The sequence below is a fragment of the Saccostrea echinata genome, unplaced genomic scaffold, assembly GCF_033153115.1.
Source record: "Saccostrea echinata isolate AGI-Se365-2 ecotype Australia unplaced genomic scaffold, CSIRO_AGI_Sech_v1 ptg000001l, whole genome shotgun sequence".
NCBI lineage: Eukaryota > Metazoa > Mollusca > Bivalvia > Ostreida > Ostreidae > Saccostrea > Saccostrea echinata.
Genome location: NW_026889750.1, coordinates 38,487,202 through 38,503,213, shown reverse-complemented (window position 1 = coordinate 38,503,213; position 16,012 = coordinate 38,487,202). Strand labels below are relative to the sequence as shown.

Here is a 16,012-nt window from a genome sequence, read left to right as displayed (position 1 = left end):
TTGATTAATTTTGCAAGATGACAGTGTCAAACTGATTTATTTTCAGATAAAAGATAATGCATGAATGTATTATAAATGTATTTCTATATTCTTTCCCTTTTTACTCTACAAAAGCCAAGAAAAACTCTTGTTAGCAGCAGTACAGAACTTCATGTAAATTATACAGGGTAGCTCTACATGCAGATACATGTACTCTACACTCTACAGATTCAACAGAATATTTAAAAAATGCTGCTAGCATCTAGAAAAAAAACCAATTTAGCCTTTTGCAGTTATTCACTGGTATAAGCAGTCATTTATTTTTAAATAGAAAGACTTATCAAATAAGAAAAGAAATATAAATCATTATTTATTTATTTGTTGTTTATGTCTCTGATCAGAAGAAAATAAATACTGTAAAATATATATTTTTTAATTTTGAGGGGTCAAATTTTCAAGGTTTGAGAAAAAATATTTAATTTCATGGTTGAAGAAGTGTGGCATTGTTAAAATTTATAAAACTCCGTAAAATTAATATTTCCACAGTACAATACTGCATCATAATGTACATGCCCATGCATGTAAAACCTTCCAATAGTGATCACTGAATTTTAATTCCCTCTGTCCATTTAAAAAAAAAACATGTTGCTTAAATGTATTTTATTTCCTCCAATATTTCTCAGTTTGCAAGATAAATGGATTTGTGTCATAACATTTTGACATTCACCGAAAAGTCAGTATAAAAACAGGCATAATTTCAAGGTCAAACCTATAATTATATTTTTTTAATACTTTCATAGAGAGAATGAAGAAATTATCTATTGAAACTATCAGTTATATTAGGCACAGATGGATCTTAAGATAATGTATGTATATTACCATGTATAATAATTATTGAGTTTTTTTCATTTGCACCCTTTAGCTCACCTGAGCTGTAAGCTCAAGTGGTCACATTTGTTCAGTGTTCGTCTGTCTGTCCAATTGTAAACTTTTTGACTTCCTCTCCAGAACCACTAGGCCAATTTCAACCAAAAGTGTTACATACAGGGTTAGAAACCCCCTAAAATTACAACTCGCAAATAATTGCGAGTACCAACAAAGTGAACTCAAAATTTAATAAGACTACTCGCAATTTTTATGTAAAGTTAAATTTATATAAATTAAATACATGTAACTTAAGGAAAAAGTAACTATTGTACAATACACAAAATACAACTACAGTGTAACTTTTATTTAAATTACTGATTTAAACCAAAAGTATTGTGTTCTGTCATATTATATAATTTTGCTACAGTTTCAATGCAAAAAAACTCAACTCGCAAGTTTTTGCGAGTTACCTAATTTTTAACTCGCAGTTTGGGAATTCTAACTCGCGTTTTGCGAGTTGTATATAGTGAATTTCGAACCCTGACATAGCATCCCTGGGTTAAGGAAATCCAAGTTTATTTATAGAAAGGCCATACAATCTTTCAAGAGGGAGAAAACCTAGTGAAAATTTAGTGTCATCTTTAAAATAAACAGATATAGTGTAGATCCAGCTCTGTTCAAATCTTTACCTTTTGGGGTAGGATGGGATCAACAAGGGCAATCAAAGTCTTACATAGGGATATATATAGGAAAAATCTTTAAACATCATCTTCTCTAAAACAGCAAGGCCTTGATCAGTCATACTGATATGGAAGCATCTTCAGGTATGTAGATTTAAATTTGTTCAAATCACATTTCTTAAAATAAATTGTGTGAAGCGTCCTAATTCATGTCCTTATGAATTATCAAAAGTTGAATTCATTTCTTAAATGAACTCATTGTATCCTAGTGTGCCAATAACAAGCAAAATTATAAATGGTGTGCAATATATTTCATGAGAAAATCAAAATTCCCAAGTCTTGTAGATACAAGCTGGGTTGAGGGGGGCTAAAATCTGCCTAATCTGGAAGCAAATTTTACATTATACAGATTGGCTACATAAGTCATATTGCTATCCAGCATATGCATTTGTTGTGAGTGGATTCAAGTATGCATAAGTCATGGCCTCTTGATGCTAGGGTACAGCCCCATTAAGAACATGAATGTTTCATGGGAATATAGATTGCAATGTTTTTCAAAAACTTCTAAAAAATAATAGCATTGCTTAGGTGGCTTAAGTGAGCAGTGTGACCTATGGAACTCTTCTTATTAATTTTTTTCTTTTAATTCATAAATTGCTAATTTGAACCCAAGGTAATATTTTAATTTTACTCAGATTAAAGGAATAAACTATCCTTTGAGATTGTCATTTTTTCTCCATTTAAGGAAATATTTTGGACAACTTTGTGTAATATTGTTTTAATTTTTTAAGTTTTTACACAGCAGTCAGATTTTCTTGAGAGACTAGTACTGTGATTGCCAGGGAGTCAAGACACAGACATGAGTGAGAGAAGTGAGATGACAGAAGCCACTAGCATTATGGGTCTCTCTGGTTATGTTCCAAAAAGTACAGTTTGAGATGATTTCTTTGAATGCTGTGACATGGGCATTTTCCTATCAAGAAACAGATGAGAAATAAATGGATTAAAGCTTTCATCGAATGAGGAATGACTACTCAATTAAAAGAAGAGAAATAATGAATTCAAGACAAATTATGTAAAAAGAAAGAAAAGAATTCTCATAAATAAATTGAACATACTTTTGTTTGAATTTTCATAAATAGTTCACTGGAGTGTTACCAACATTTTTTGATAATTTAAGGATTACAAAATGTCTGTTCAGCTCTGTTGCAGTGGACCTCATTTGGTTGCTATACACGAATTACATAACTGATGCAGAAAATTGAATATGTTTTATAAGTCATAAGTGAGATGAAGCTTAGATATCTTGTTTTCTGTATATAAATGCATATTCTCCTTCATTTTTTTGTCAGTGTTTTGAAAATAGATTGGTGACTATGCAGTAAAATTGGTTGTTAAGGGCACATAACATAATTATTTCAACATTATATCACTTTATTTATTGATGTTGCAAGAGAATATTAGCAAATATACATGAAATAGTATCAACATGGAAGAAATTGAAGGTTTTTCCCTTAAAAATTGATGTGTGTTTTTAACCTTTATTTGGTGTAAAACCTTAAAATTTAATCTTTTTTCTACAAAAAAATAAAAATGTCTCTCAATTTTATATGTCATTCTTGTAGATCACCTCTGTTTTGAATGATTCAGTTTCAATTTAATGCTCAACTTGTTGCAGATTAGATATATACAAGTTTAAACTAGAGAGGTAATTTTCAAATTTTTAAACTGTAAAACTATACAAGTTTGTGTTGCCATGGCAACAGATCCAAGGTATTTAGATCTGCGTTTATATTTTCTTGTATAATACATACCTTTAATAATAAGTTCATACTCTGCTGAATTTGATAGCGATATACGTTTTGTTTAAACATACATGTATTTAGAAAATTGTTAAGATTGAAGCAGTTTTTTCTAATTTTACTGTTGTTTCCATGGTAACAGATAATAAGAGGAAAGATAATAGTTCTGTTGGTCAATCATAATTATGATTGACCAAGATAATGAAGGTATCAGACGAAAATTGCATAAATATTGCAACTAGGGATGCACACTACTAGATTATTTGTTTGAATTCTCATAACTACAATAGTCCATTGGAGTGTCTCCAATAGGTTTTGATAATTCATAAATAACAAAATGTCTGTTCAGCTCTGTTGCTATGGACATCATTTAGTTGCTATGCACAGAATATGATTGATGCTGAAATTTAAGTATGTTTTATTATTTCCTAAGTGAAATAAAACTTTTTTATCTAATTTTTTATATCTAAATACATGTTCTCCTTTATTTTTTGACACATTCTCTTGAAAATGCCTTGGTTGTTATGCAGTGAAATTGGTTGCTATGGGCACATTACAGGATTTTTATCTCATAATATCACTATATTTATTGATAACGCAAGAGTATAATTGCAAATATACATTTAAAAATTATCAATTTGGAAGAAATTGAAAGTTTTCCTTAAAATTTGCTGTGTATTTTTAACATTTTTTAAGAGTAAAAACATAAAATTTAACCGTTTTTTCCACAAAAACAATAAAAATGCTTCTCAATTTTATATGTCATTCTTGAAAATCAACATGTATTGTGCAGGAATCAAATTCATTTTAATGCTCAGCTTGTTGTAGATTTTATATATATAAGTTTAAACTTGAGAGGTAATTTTCAATTTTTCAAATTGTAAAACTGTACAATATTTGTGTTGCCATGGCAACAGATTCCTAGGTATTTAGATTTGCTTTTAAACTTTTTTGTATACTACATATCTATAATAATTAGCATAAAGTCTGTTGTAGATGATATCAGTATTCGTTTTGTTAAAATATTCTTCCAAAAATGTTAAAATTGAAGCTATTTTTCTAAACTTAGGATGGTTTCCATGGCAACACATAGCAAGGGAAAAAAATAATAGTTTTGTTGGTCAAACATCATTTTCATATATGTAAAAGTTGTGTACTATGAAGACTTTTTACAACCAATAAAAGAAAACAGGAGGAAAAAAATTTAAGTTTCCATCTGAAGCTTGATGATTCGTGACATTCTCTCTGAAGTATTTCCATAGTATTTTGTTTTCAATTTTTCAGCTCCCGTCTCTGATATAACTCTCCACCTTCGTCCTCAATATCAATATGGAACAGATGATTTCATCAACTGTAGCGCAAAGACAATGGAACCATCAACAACTTCTCTGTCCCTGGAAGTTTGTCATTCTGATTCTACTTTTATTCCCATCGAGAAATATAATATATCCTCTGTTGTCTTCAATGAGACTAGTCTGAAAAACGAAAATTGTTCTCTGGAAATGCTGCTTGGTCACCGTGTTCTCTTCAATAATCAAATGAACGTCTCCTTGCGATGTACAGTTCATGGTTCTGATATGAACACACCATTGTCTACAGATTGTGAGATTCCCGACATTTCAACTGCATTGGGTAATCTTTTCAACTCTAAATCGTCGTCTTTTCCTCTCAGATTATGCTTGTTAGCCCTATGTTGTTTCAAGTTTTCATGGGTGATAATTTCCAGTGATACCATCCTCAATTTATTACATTCGATGTTCTTGAGATCAAACAAGAAATACACATCATGAATGTAAACTTTCAGGAATGAAAGTACTGATATGAATATTTACCTTTTCATCAGAACGTTCATAAAAGCAAACTAATATATCATTGAAATTTTACATCAAAATGCATATCATTATGAGATGTGACACTGCTCCCACAAACACAAAGGAGACTTTAATTCAATTTCATAATAACAATTCAGTCGCATTGTTGGAAATGTTTTGTATTAAGTTGAATTGTTTTCTCTCTTGATTTGTGGAAAGTGTTTCATTCCTACTAATGATGCTATTTCAGATTCAGAAACGAGAAGTTTCTTTCATAAATTTCATTTCTGAACTAAACCTTTTAGAGTGTTTTACAATCATTTGAAATGAGCAATAAGTATAAGGTGGTATTATCTCGAATTTGTCTTCATGGGTTTAACTGGGGAGTTACCGACCATATCACTTTTTCTAGTAATAAGAGATGTTTTATTTCTTTGAGAGCTTTCTTTGCTGATTTTTGTTTCTTGCAATGCTTTGTCTAAGACGTTCAAAGTCTACAAAAATTCTTTACCTATATTATCCGTATTTTTCAGTGGTTGCTGTAATGGATACTTCGAGCCATGTCATTATGATACAAACAACGATAGAATTGTTGTGTCATTTCAATGTGAGCAGTTTTGAATGGGAGGCTGTTCGGTTAGACTTTCAAAACGAATCTTTAATCTCTCAAACAATCGTAAGCGTCACAAACAGCAGCAAAACCTCGAATGAAAATCGAATAAATGCGTCTTTGAGTGTAGATTCGTATTTCGTGAATGTTTCCTTTGTCTTGGATTTTGCAACTTCGAAGGATGCTTGCTCTCTGTCCGGGATGTACACATGCTCCATAGATATGGTAGACAAACACATCGCTACAGAAAGCGCGAGCACAGTTTTGAACTTTTCAGGTAAATTGGACACACCTCTTTTCCATGTTTTCGTTAGCATACCTTGGTTATATCAAAGAAATTTAAGTATTTCCATAGTATTTTGTTTTCCATTTTCAGCTCCCGTCTCTGATATAACTCTCCACCTTCGTCCTCAATATCAATATGGAACAGATGATTTCATCAACTGTAGCGCAAAGACAATGGAACCATCAACAACTTCTCTGTCCCTGGAAGTTTGTCATTCTGATTCTACTTTTATTCCCATCGAGAAATATAATATATCCTCTGTTGTCTTCAATGAGACTAGTCTGAAAAACGAAAATTGTTCTCAGGAAATGCTGCTTGGTCACCGTGTTCTCTTCAATAATCAAATGAACGTCTCCTTGCGATGTACAGTTCATGGTTCTGATATGAACACACCATTGTCTACAGATTGTGAGATTCCCGACATTTCAACTGCACTGGGTAATCTTTTCAACTCTAAATCGTCGTCTTTTCCTCTCAGATTATGCTTGTTAGCCCTATGTTGTTTCAAGTTTTCATGGGTGATAATTTCCAGTGATACCATCCTCAATTTATTACATTCGATGTTCTTGAGATCAAACAAGAAATACACATCATGAATGTAAACTTTCAGGAATGAAAGTACTGATATGAATATTTACCTTTTCATCAGAACGTTCATAAAAGCAAACTAATATATCATTGAAATTTTACATCAAAATGCATATCATTATGAGATGTGACACTGCTCCCACAAACACAAAGGAGACTTTAATTCAATTTCATAATAACAATTCAGTCGCATTGTTGGAAATGTTTTGTATTAAGTTGAATTGTTTTCTCTCTTGATTTGTGGAAAGTGTTTCATTCCTACTAATGATGCTATTTCAGATTCAGAAACGAGAAGTTTCTTTCATAAATTTCATTTCTGAACTAAACCTTTTAGAGTGTTTCACAATCATTTGAAATGAGCAATAAGTATAAGGTGGTATTATCTCGAATTTGTCTTCATGGGTTTAATTGGGGAGTTACCGACCATATCACTTTTTCTAGTAATAAGAGATGTTTTATTTCTTTGAGAGCTTTCTTTGCTGATTTTTGTTTCTTGCAATGCTTTGTCTAAGACGTTCAAAGTCTACAAAAATTCTTTACCTATATTATCCGTATTTTTCAGTGGTTGCTGTAATGGATACTTCGAGCCATGTCATTATGATACAAACAACGATAGAATTGTTGTGTCATTTCAATGTGAGCAGTTTTGAATGGGAGGCTGTTCGGTTAGACTTTCAAAACGAATCTTTAATCTCTCAAACAATCGTAAGCGTCACAAACAGCAGCAAAACCTCGAATGAAAATCGAATAAATGCGTCTTTGAGTGTAGATTCGTATTTCGTGAATGTTTCCTTTGTCTTGGATTTTGCAACTTCGAAGGATGCTTGCTCTCTGTCCGGGATGTACACATGCTCCATAGATATGGTAGACAAACACATCGCTACAGAAAGCGCGAGCACAGTTTTGAACTTTTCAGGTAAATTGGACACACCTCTTTTCCATGTTTTCGTTAGCATACCTTGGTTATATCAAAGAAATTTAAGTATTTCCATAGTATTTTGTTTTCCATTTTCAGCTCCCGTCTCTGATATAACTCTCCACCTTCGTCCTCAATATCAATATGGAACAGATGATTTCATCAACTGTAGCGCAAAGACAATGGAACCATCAACAACTACTCTGTCCCTGGAAGTTTGTCATTCTGATTCTACTTTTATTCCCATCGAGAAATATAATATATCCTCTGTTGTCTTCAATGAGACTAGTCTGAAAAACGAAAATTGTTCTCAGGAAATGCTGCTTGGTCACCGTGTTCTCTTCAATAATCAAATGAACGTCTCCTTGCGATGTACAGTTCATGGTTCTGATATGAACACACCATTGTCTACAGATTGTGAGATTCCCGACATTTCAACTGCATTGGGTAATCTTTTCAACTCTAAATCGTCGTCTTTTCCTCTCAGATTATGCTTGTTAGCCCTATGTTGTTTCAAGTTTTCATGGGTGATAATTTCCAGTGATACCATCCTCAATTTATTACATTCGATGTTCTTGAGATCAAACAAGAAATACACATCATGAATGTAAACTTTCAGGAATGAAAGTACTGATATGAATATTTACCTTTTCATCAGAACGTTCATAAAAGCAAACTAATATATCATTGAAATTTTACATCAAAATGCATATCATTATGAGATGTGACACTGCTCCCACAAACACAAAGGAGACTTTAATTCAATTTCATAATAACAATTCAGTCGCATTGTTGGAAATGTTTTGTATTAAGTTGAATTGTTTTCTCTCTTGATTTGTGGAAAGTGTTTCATTCCTACTAATGATGCTATTTCAGATTCAGAAACGAGAAGTTTCTTTCATAAATTTCATTTCTGAACTAAACCTTTTAGAGTGTTTCACAATCATTTGAAATGAGCAATAAGTATAAGGTGGTATTATCTCGAATTTGTCTTCATGGGTTTAATTGGGGAGTTACCGACCATATCACTTTTTCTAGTAATAAGAGATGTTTTATTTCTTTGAGAGCTTTCTTTGCTGATTTTTGTTTCTTGCAATGCTTTGTCTAAGACGTTCAAAGTCTACAAAAATTCTTTACCTATATTATCCGTATTTTTCAGTGGTTGCTGTAATGGATACTTCGAGCCATGTCATTATGATACAAACAACGATAGAATTGTTGTGTCATTTCAATGTGAGCAGTTTTGAATGGGAGGCTGTTCGGTTAGACTTTCAAAACGAATCTTTAATCTCTCAAACAATCGTAAGCGTCACAAACAGCAGCAAAACCTCGAATGAAAATCGAATAAATGCGTCTTTGAGTGTAGATTCGTATTTCGTGAATGTTTCCTTTGTCTTGGATTTTGCAACTTCGAAGGATGCTTGCTCTCTGTCCGGGATGTACACATGCTCCATAGATATGGTAGACAAACACATCGCTACAGAAAGCGCGAGCACAGTTTTGAACTTTTCAGGTAAATTGGACACACCTCTTTTCCATGTTTTCGTTAGCATACCTTGGTTATATCAAAGAAATTTAAGTATTTCCATAGTATTTTGTTTTCCATTTTCAGCTCCCGTCTCTGATATAACTCTCCACCTTCGTCCTCAATATCAATATGGAACAGATGATTTCATCAACTGTAGCGCAAAGACAATGGAACCATCAACAACTTCTCTGTCCCTGGAAGTTTGTCATTCTGATTCTACTTTTATTCCCATCGAGAAATATAATATATCCTCTGTTGTCTTCAATGAGACTAGTCTGAAAAACGAAAATTGTTCTCAGGAAATGCTGCTTGGTCACCGTGTTCTCTTCAATAATCAAATGAACGTCTCCTTGCGATGTACAGTTCATGGTTCTGATATGAACACACCATTGTCTACAGATTGTGAGATTCCCGACATTTCAACTGCACTGGGTAATCTTTTCAACTCTAAATCGTCGTCTTTTCCTCTCAGATTATGCTTGTTAGCCCTATGTTGTTTCAAGTTTTCATGGGTGATAATTTCCAGTGATACCATCCTCAATTTATTACATTCGATGTTCTTGAGATCAAACAAGAAATACACATCATGAATGTAAACTTTCAGGAATGAAAGTACTGATATGAATATTTACCTTTTCATCAGAACGTTCATAAAAGCAAACTAATATATCATTGAAATTTTACATCAAAATGCATATCATTATGAGATGTGACACTGCTCCCACAAACACAAAGGAGACTTTAATTCAATTTCATAATAACAATTCAGTCGCATTGTTGGAAATGTTTTGTATTAAGTTGAATTGTTTTCTCTCTTGATTTGTGGAAAGTGTTTCATTCCTACTAATGATGCTATTTCAGATTCAGAAACGAGAAGTTTCTTTCATAAATTTCATTTCTGAACTAAACCTTTTAGAGTGTTTCACAATCATTTGAAATGAGCAATAAGTATAAGGTGGTATTATCTCGAATTTGTCTTCATGGGTTTAATTGGGGAGTTACCGACCATATCACTTTTTCTAGTAATAAGAGATGTTTTATTTCTTTGAGAGCTTTCTTTGCTGATTTTTGTTTCTTGCAATGCTTTGTCTAAGACGTTCAAAGTCTACAAAAATTCTTTACCTATATTATCCGTATTTTTCAGTGGTTGCTGTAATGGATACTTCGAGCCATGTCATTATGATACAAACAACGATAGAATTGTTGTGTCATTTCAATGTGAGCAGTTTTGAATGGGAGGCTGTTCGGTTAGACTTTCAAAACGAATCTTTAATCTCTCAAACAATCGTAAGCGTCACAAACAGCAGCAAAACCTCGAATGAAAATCGAATAAATGCGTCTTTGAGTGTAGATTCGTATTTCGTGAATGTTTCCTTTGTCTTGGATTTTGCAACTTCGAAGGATGCTTGCTCTCTGTCCGGGATGTACACATGCTCCATAGATATGGTAGACAAACACATCGCTACAGAAAGCGCGAGCACAGTTTTGAACTTTTCAGGTAAATTGGACACACCTCTTTTCCATGTTTTCGTTAGCATACCTTGGTTATATCAAAGAAATTTAAGTATTTCCATAGTATTTTGTTTTCCATTTTCAGCTCCCGTCTCTGATATAACTCTCCACCTTCGTCCTCAATATCAATATGGAACAGATGATTTCATCAACTGTAGCGCAAAGACAATGGAACCATCAACAACTTCTCTGTCCCTGGAAGTTTGTCATTCTGATTCTACTTTTATTCCCATCGAGAAATATAATATATCCTCTGTTGTCTTCAATGAGACTAGTCTGAAAAACGAAAATTGTTCTCAGGAAATGCTGCTTGGTCACCGTGTTCTCTTCAATAATCAAATGAACGTCTCCTTGCGATGTACAGTTCATGGTTCTGATATGAACACACCATTGTCTACAGATTGTGAGATTCCCGACATTTCAACTGCACTGGGTAATCTTTTCAACTCTAAATCGTCGTCTTTTCCTCTCAGATTATGCTTGTTAGCCCTATGTTGTTTCAAGTTTTCATGGGTGATAATTTCCAGTGATACCATCCTCAATTTATTACATTCGATGTTCTTGAGATCAAACAAGAAATACACATCATGAATGTAAACTTTCAGGAATGAAAGTACTGATATGAATATTTACCTTTTCATCAGAACGTTCATAAAAGCAAACTAATATATCATTGAAATTTTACATCAAAATGCATATCATTATGAGATGTGACACTGCTCCCACAAACACAAAGGAGACTTTAATTCAATTTCATAATAACAATTCAGTCGCATTGTTGGAAATGTTTTGTATTAAGTTGAATTGTTTTCTCTCTTGATTTGTGGAAAGTGTTTCATTCCTACTAATGATGCTATTTCAGATTCAGAAACGAGAAGTTTCTTTCATAAATTTCATTTCTGAACTAAACCTTTTAGAGTGTTTTACAATCATTTGAAATGAGCAATAAGTATAAGGTGGTATTATCTCGAATTTGTCTTCATGGGTTTAATTGGGGAGTTACCGACCATATCACTTTTTCTAGTAATAAGAGATGTTTTATTTCTTTGAGAGCTTTCTTTGCTGATTTTTGTTTCTTGCAATGCTTTGTCTAAGACGTTCAAAGTCTACAAAAATTCTTTACCTATATTATCCGTATTTTTCAGTGGTTGCTGTAATGGATACTTCGAGCCATGTCATTATGATACAAACAACGATAGAATTGTTGTGTCATTTCAATGTGAGCAGTTTTGAATGGGAGGCTGTTCGGTTAGACTTTCAAAACGAATCTTTAATCTCTCAAACAATCGTAAGCGTCACAAACAGCAGCAAAACCTCGAATGAAAATCGAATAAATGCGTCTTTGAGTGTAGATTCGTATTTCGTGAATGTTTCCTTTGTCTTGGATTTTGCAACTTCGAAGGATGCTTGCTCTCTGTCCGGGATGTACACATGCTCCATAGATATGGTAGACAAACACATCGCTACAGAAAGCGCGAGCACAGTTTTGAACTTTTCAGGTAAATTGGACACACCTCTTTTCCATGTTTTCGTTAGCATACCTTGGTTATATCAAAGAAATTTAAGTATTTCCATAGTATTTTGTTTTCCATTTTCAGCTCCCGTCTCTGATATAACTCTCCACCTTCGTCCTCAATATCAATATGGAACAGATGATTTCATCAACTGTAGCGCAAAGACAATGGAACCATCAACAACTTCTCTGTCCCTGGAAGTTTGTCATTCTGATTCTACTTTTACTCCGATTCAGGATTTTCTGAAAACATCTGCTTTTAATGAGACTAGTCTGAAAAACGAAAATTGTTCTCATGAAATCTTGCTAAGTCATCTTGTTCCTTTTGACAATCAGATTAATGTATTCTTCAGATGTAGATTTTACAATTCCGACTTAAATACAACGATGGTTTCCAACTGCACGAAACCAAATATCGTTCCTGTTTTAGGTATTTCCTAAGTTTTGATTACGGAGTAGTTTTAAACATATTTTTTTATTCGAATAATTGAGTTTTATTTTAGATAGCATCACATCATGTGCTTTTTCAACTGTTATATATTACTTCTTTTTTTATAAAATGCCAAGAGGAGAGAGTCATACATTTAGCATATCTTATTAACCACGAGAGAGAGAGAGAGAGAGAGAGAGAGAGAGAGAGAGAATTTCAAAATAATTTTGGCTGAAAAACAATTTCATTACCAGGAACTTGTCCTAATGCTAGTAACACGGGATGCTGGTTAAAATATCACTAATATTATGAATGATCGTCAAGGAATTTTATATCTATTTTGGCCATAATTAATCAACAATCAGTGTATTTTTAATTATTTCCTTAGGCTTTAATGTTTTCCACTATCATATATACTAGTTGTGCTCGCTGATGTGTTTTTATTTTTCTACACTTTTGACACGTAAGTAATGTTGCCTATTATTTATTACAGTGATTGCAGAAATGACTCCATCAATATCTGCTAAGTTGGATACTGTTACAGAAATGAACTGTTTCATACAAACCATGCGGTTAACATGGACATCTGTTTTTATAAAAGGACACAACGAAACAGCATCCAATGTATTATTAACTATCTATAATGATAGCAAGATAGAATCTCAGGACTCTAAAATCAAAGGCACAGTTATTATTGATGATGAATATGTTAATGTTACAGTTTTCCTCAATACAAGTAAAGACTCGAATGCTTGTGAACTAAATAAAAATTACTCATGTGACATTACTCTCACGGACACATCAATTCAAACTATACGTGCCAATACTTCATTTATGATACAAGGTAAGTCCGAGATGTTAAAACTATAGATTTCCATAGTGAGATTAAAATGAAACGTATGTTTGATTATGGACAAATATTTATTTACTAAAATGATTTAATAGTATTTCTTCCTGATACTAAGTATATGCATTTTCTATTAAAAAACATTATCTTGTCTTATAAGAAAAAGAAAGAGTGGATCTACGAACATTACCTTTTATCATAAAAAAGAAAGAGTGGGTCCACGAGAGCCTTTAGCATGCAGTCATAATAATACAATGTACAAGAAAATGTTATATGCTTTGAATTGGTTTAAAATAAATAAAGGAAAAAAGAGGAATAGTTAGCTATTTCTAATCCAATACACACTTACAGTGTATACGTGTAACTTTATACCCAGTTTAAACGCTTAATATTCATGTCTTCTTGTACCCTTCTAGCTCCTTTGTCTACAATTGAAATAACTGCCGACTATTCCTACGTCAGTGGGTCCAATGTTACCATTAACTGTACCGTTCAGCTTGGAGACCTTAATGACACAGAAGTTTCCTTGGAAGTCTGTCAAAATGGAAAGTATGAGGATATACAGGCAACAGAAAAAGTGGTTCAAGAGGTCTTCAAATTGGATAGCGATAAAAACGCCTTTTGTACAAATCAAGTACTGTATAGCTATCACATACTTTTGATGGATTCAAGAAATGGATCATATGTCCGATGTCACGGTAACGATGTCCTCTACAACGAAACTTTGTCAACAAAGTGCGTGTCAATCAATGTTACGCAAGGTAGTTTGTTTTAAGACAGCATAAAAATTTTGATGTATAGGTTAAGATAAAAAAAATTATTAGAACATAAAAATTTTGATGTAGAGGTTTAAATAAAAAATAATTAATTATATATTGATTAATTATAGTTAAGTATCTATAGTCACCTATGCATGTAGTTATAAATTAGAAATCTAAACTATCAAAATAGCAAAGCATACCCAGTATATTGAATCAAGGTAACTTGCTTAATGGAAAGTCATCATATATGATTATATTTCTTATATTTTTCATTCTCTTGCAGTCGAAGCTGATATGGAGCCAGAAAAGTTATATGGAGAGCTGAACTCAACAGCTACCTTTAAATGCAGAATTCCTCTCTCTCAATCTTATTTCTCTGCATTCCAGTTTTTCAACGATTCTTCTTATCCACTTATATCAATAAATTCTGACAACAACTATACTATTCTACCCCAGAATGATCGAATATCTGCAGTATATACTAGCAATCAGTTTGATGAGTACAGAGCAGTGAATTTCACCCTTGACCTCCGACCCGGAGATGACCTTTGCAACTTAGCTGGCCCTTACTTTTGTAAAGTAAATACCTTCAACGAGAGTCTTATTCTTCCTGCAGATGACGTTGGCTATCTGTATATAGCAGGTAAATAAATAAATTCATTTTCCATTTGTAGAGTTGTTTTCAAAAATCAGTGAGAAATTTACTCTTGTATTAGCCGTTAATTTGTCTCAGATTTCCGAGGACAAAGTTTGATTGATATCTGTATAATCTCTGCCATCATAAAAATAAATGAACAAAAATATGCGTTTGGTGTGATATCATAAGACGGCGGAGAATGCAATTTTGCTCGAATATTTTATATAAGCCGAATAATTGCTACATAAACTCAAAGTCTAAGGACATTTATCTGTCACAAATTTCCACTGTTCAAAAATAACTTCGATGTTTTCGCACAATTTGTTAAATATGAGAATGATTTAATAGAAATGCCAGAAAGACATTAATTAAACGGATCAGTAAAAGCGAAATATTATTGATCTTTTTTACATTAGTCTATTTCCGCTTTGAATTCAAGTAAATTTTGTCAAAATTACATGTACTTCCGAGGAGATATGAGACAGTCTATTGTTCGTTAAAATTTTAATTCAAAACTATAGGCCTAAGTAAGATCTTAGAAAATTTTAAGCTTAAACGGTAATCCTTATATCAGTGTCTAATGAACTGAATTAACTCTCATAACATTTCAGCACCTCCTACCGATGTGTCCATCGAGATCGAACCTAGTTATCTGAATGCTTCACTGGGTGGTGACACCATCAACTGCACTGCAATAATGAATCCTAATACAACAACATTGTCACTTGTTATCCTTTTTAATGAAACTTATGAAATGGTTCCGAGAAACATAACAGAAATATTTACGGGACCCATGGTGACTAGTGATTGTCGTTATGAAAGCCGTGTAGTGGTTACTGCAACGTTTGACAACTTTGGTGGAAGTACTGTCGCTTGCTTAGCAATAGACAACGCATTTGGTAAAGAATATTTTTCTACAAGAGAAACCATAAATATAACTTATGAAGTTCATTGAAAAAGTTTGTGAACGAAACCAAAAAATGCAAAGTTATATTTCTGTTGAATTGATATAAATGTATTGTTATTAATTACATGTATAGACAAGATGTTGAAAAATTGCTTCAATGGTTTTTCGTTGTTTACTTGTGTTTTCACGCAATACAGTCATCTGGCCAGTCTATGTGGCCGGTCAATGTTGTTACATATGATTTAGTCTCGAGATTTGATAAAATATCAAACGCAAAATGTATGTATATAATATAAAACGCATTATTACATCATACTTTCTTGCGGGTATAACCGATC

The 16,012-nt window shown here is 32.8% G+C and overlaps 2 protein-coding genes across 2 annotated transcripts; both read left to right on the top strand.

Moving 5' to 3' along the window:
- Window positions 1-4,605: 4,605 nt before the first annotated feature.
- Window positions 4,606-12,471, top strand: LOC133197359 (uncharacterized). Its single transcript, XM_061333353.1, has 12 exons — window positions 4,606-4,960; window positions 5,673-6,026; window positions 6,126-6,473; window positions 7,186-7,539; window positions 7,639-7,986; window positions 8,699-9,052; window positions 9,152-9,499; window positions 10,212-10,565; window positions 10,665-11,012; window positions 11,725-12,078; window positions 12,178-12,381; window positions 12,446-12,471. Exons 1-12 carry the CDS (start codon window positions 4,696-4,698, stop codon window positions 12,469-12,471), a joined length of 3,657 nt encoding a protein of 1,218 aa, XP_061189337.1. The 5' UTR covers window positions 4,606-4,695.
- On the top strand, window positions 12,372-15,796 carry LOC133191215 (uncharacterized). The gene is made up of 5 exons (XM_061326954.1): window positions 12,372-12,522; window positions 13,016-13,366; window positions 13,786-14,130; window positions 14,414-14,773; window positions 15,379-15,796. The coding sequence occupies exons 1-5, from the start codon at window positions 12,480-12,482 to the stop codon at window positions 15,720-15,722; spliced, it is 1,443 nt and encodes a 480-aa protein (XP_061182938.1). The 5' UTR covers window positions 12,372-12,479; the 3' UTR covers window positions 15,723-15,796.
- The last annotated feature ends 216 nt before the right edge of the window (window positions 15,797-16,012 follow it).

Bases quoted from the DNA above. Each gene is read 5' to 3' on its own strand.
- LOC133197359 (XM_061333353.1), top strand. From the start codon at position 4,696: ATGGAACCATCAACAACTTCTCTGTCCCTGGAAGTTTGTCATTCTGAT. The intron at 4,961-5,672 runs GTAATCTTTTCA...CGTATTTTTCAG, and splicing joins CGACATTTCAACTGCATTGG to TGGTTGCTGTAATGGATACT. The intron at 9,053-9,151 runs GTAAATTGGACA...TTCCATTTTCAG, and splicing joins CACAGTTTTGAACTTTTCAG to CTCCCGTCTCTGATATAACT.
- LOC133191215 (XM_061326954.1), top strand. From the start codon at position 12,480: ATGGTTTCCAACTGCACGAAACCAAATATCGTTCCTGTTTTAG. The intron at 12,523-13,015 runs GTATTTCCTAAG...TATTTATTACAG, and splicing joins AAATATCGTTCCTGTTTTAG to TGATTGCAGAAATGACTCCA. The intron at 14,774-15,378 runs GTAAATAAATAA...ATAACATTTCAG, and splicing joins TGGCTATCTGTATATAGCAG to CACCTCCTACCGATGTGTCC.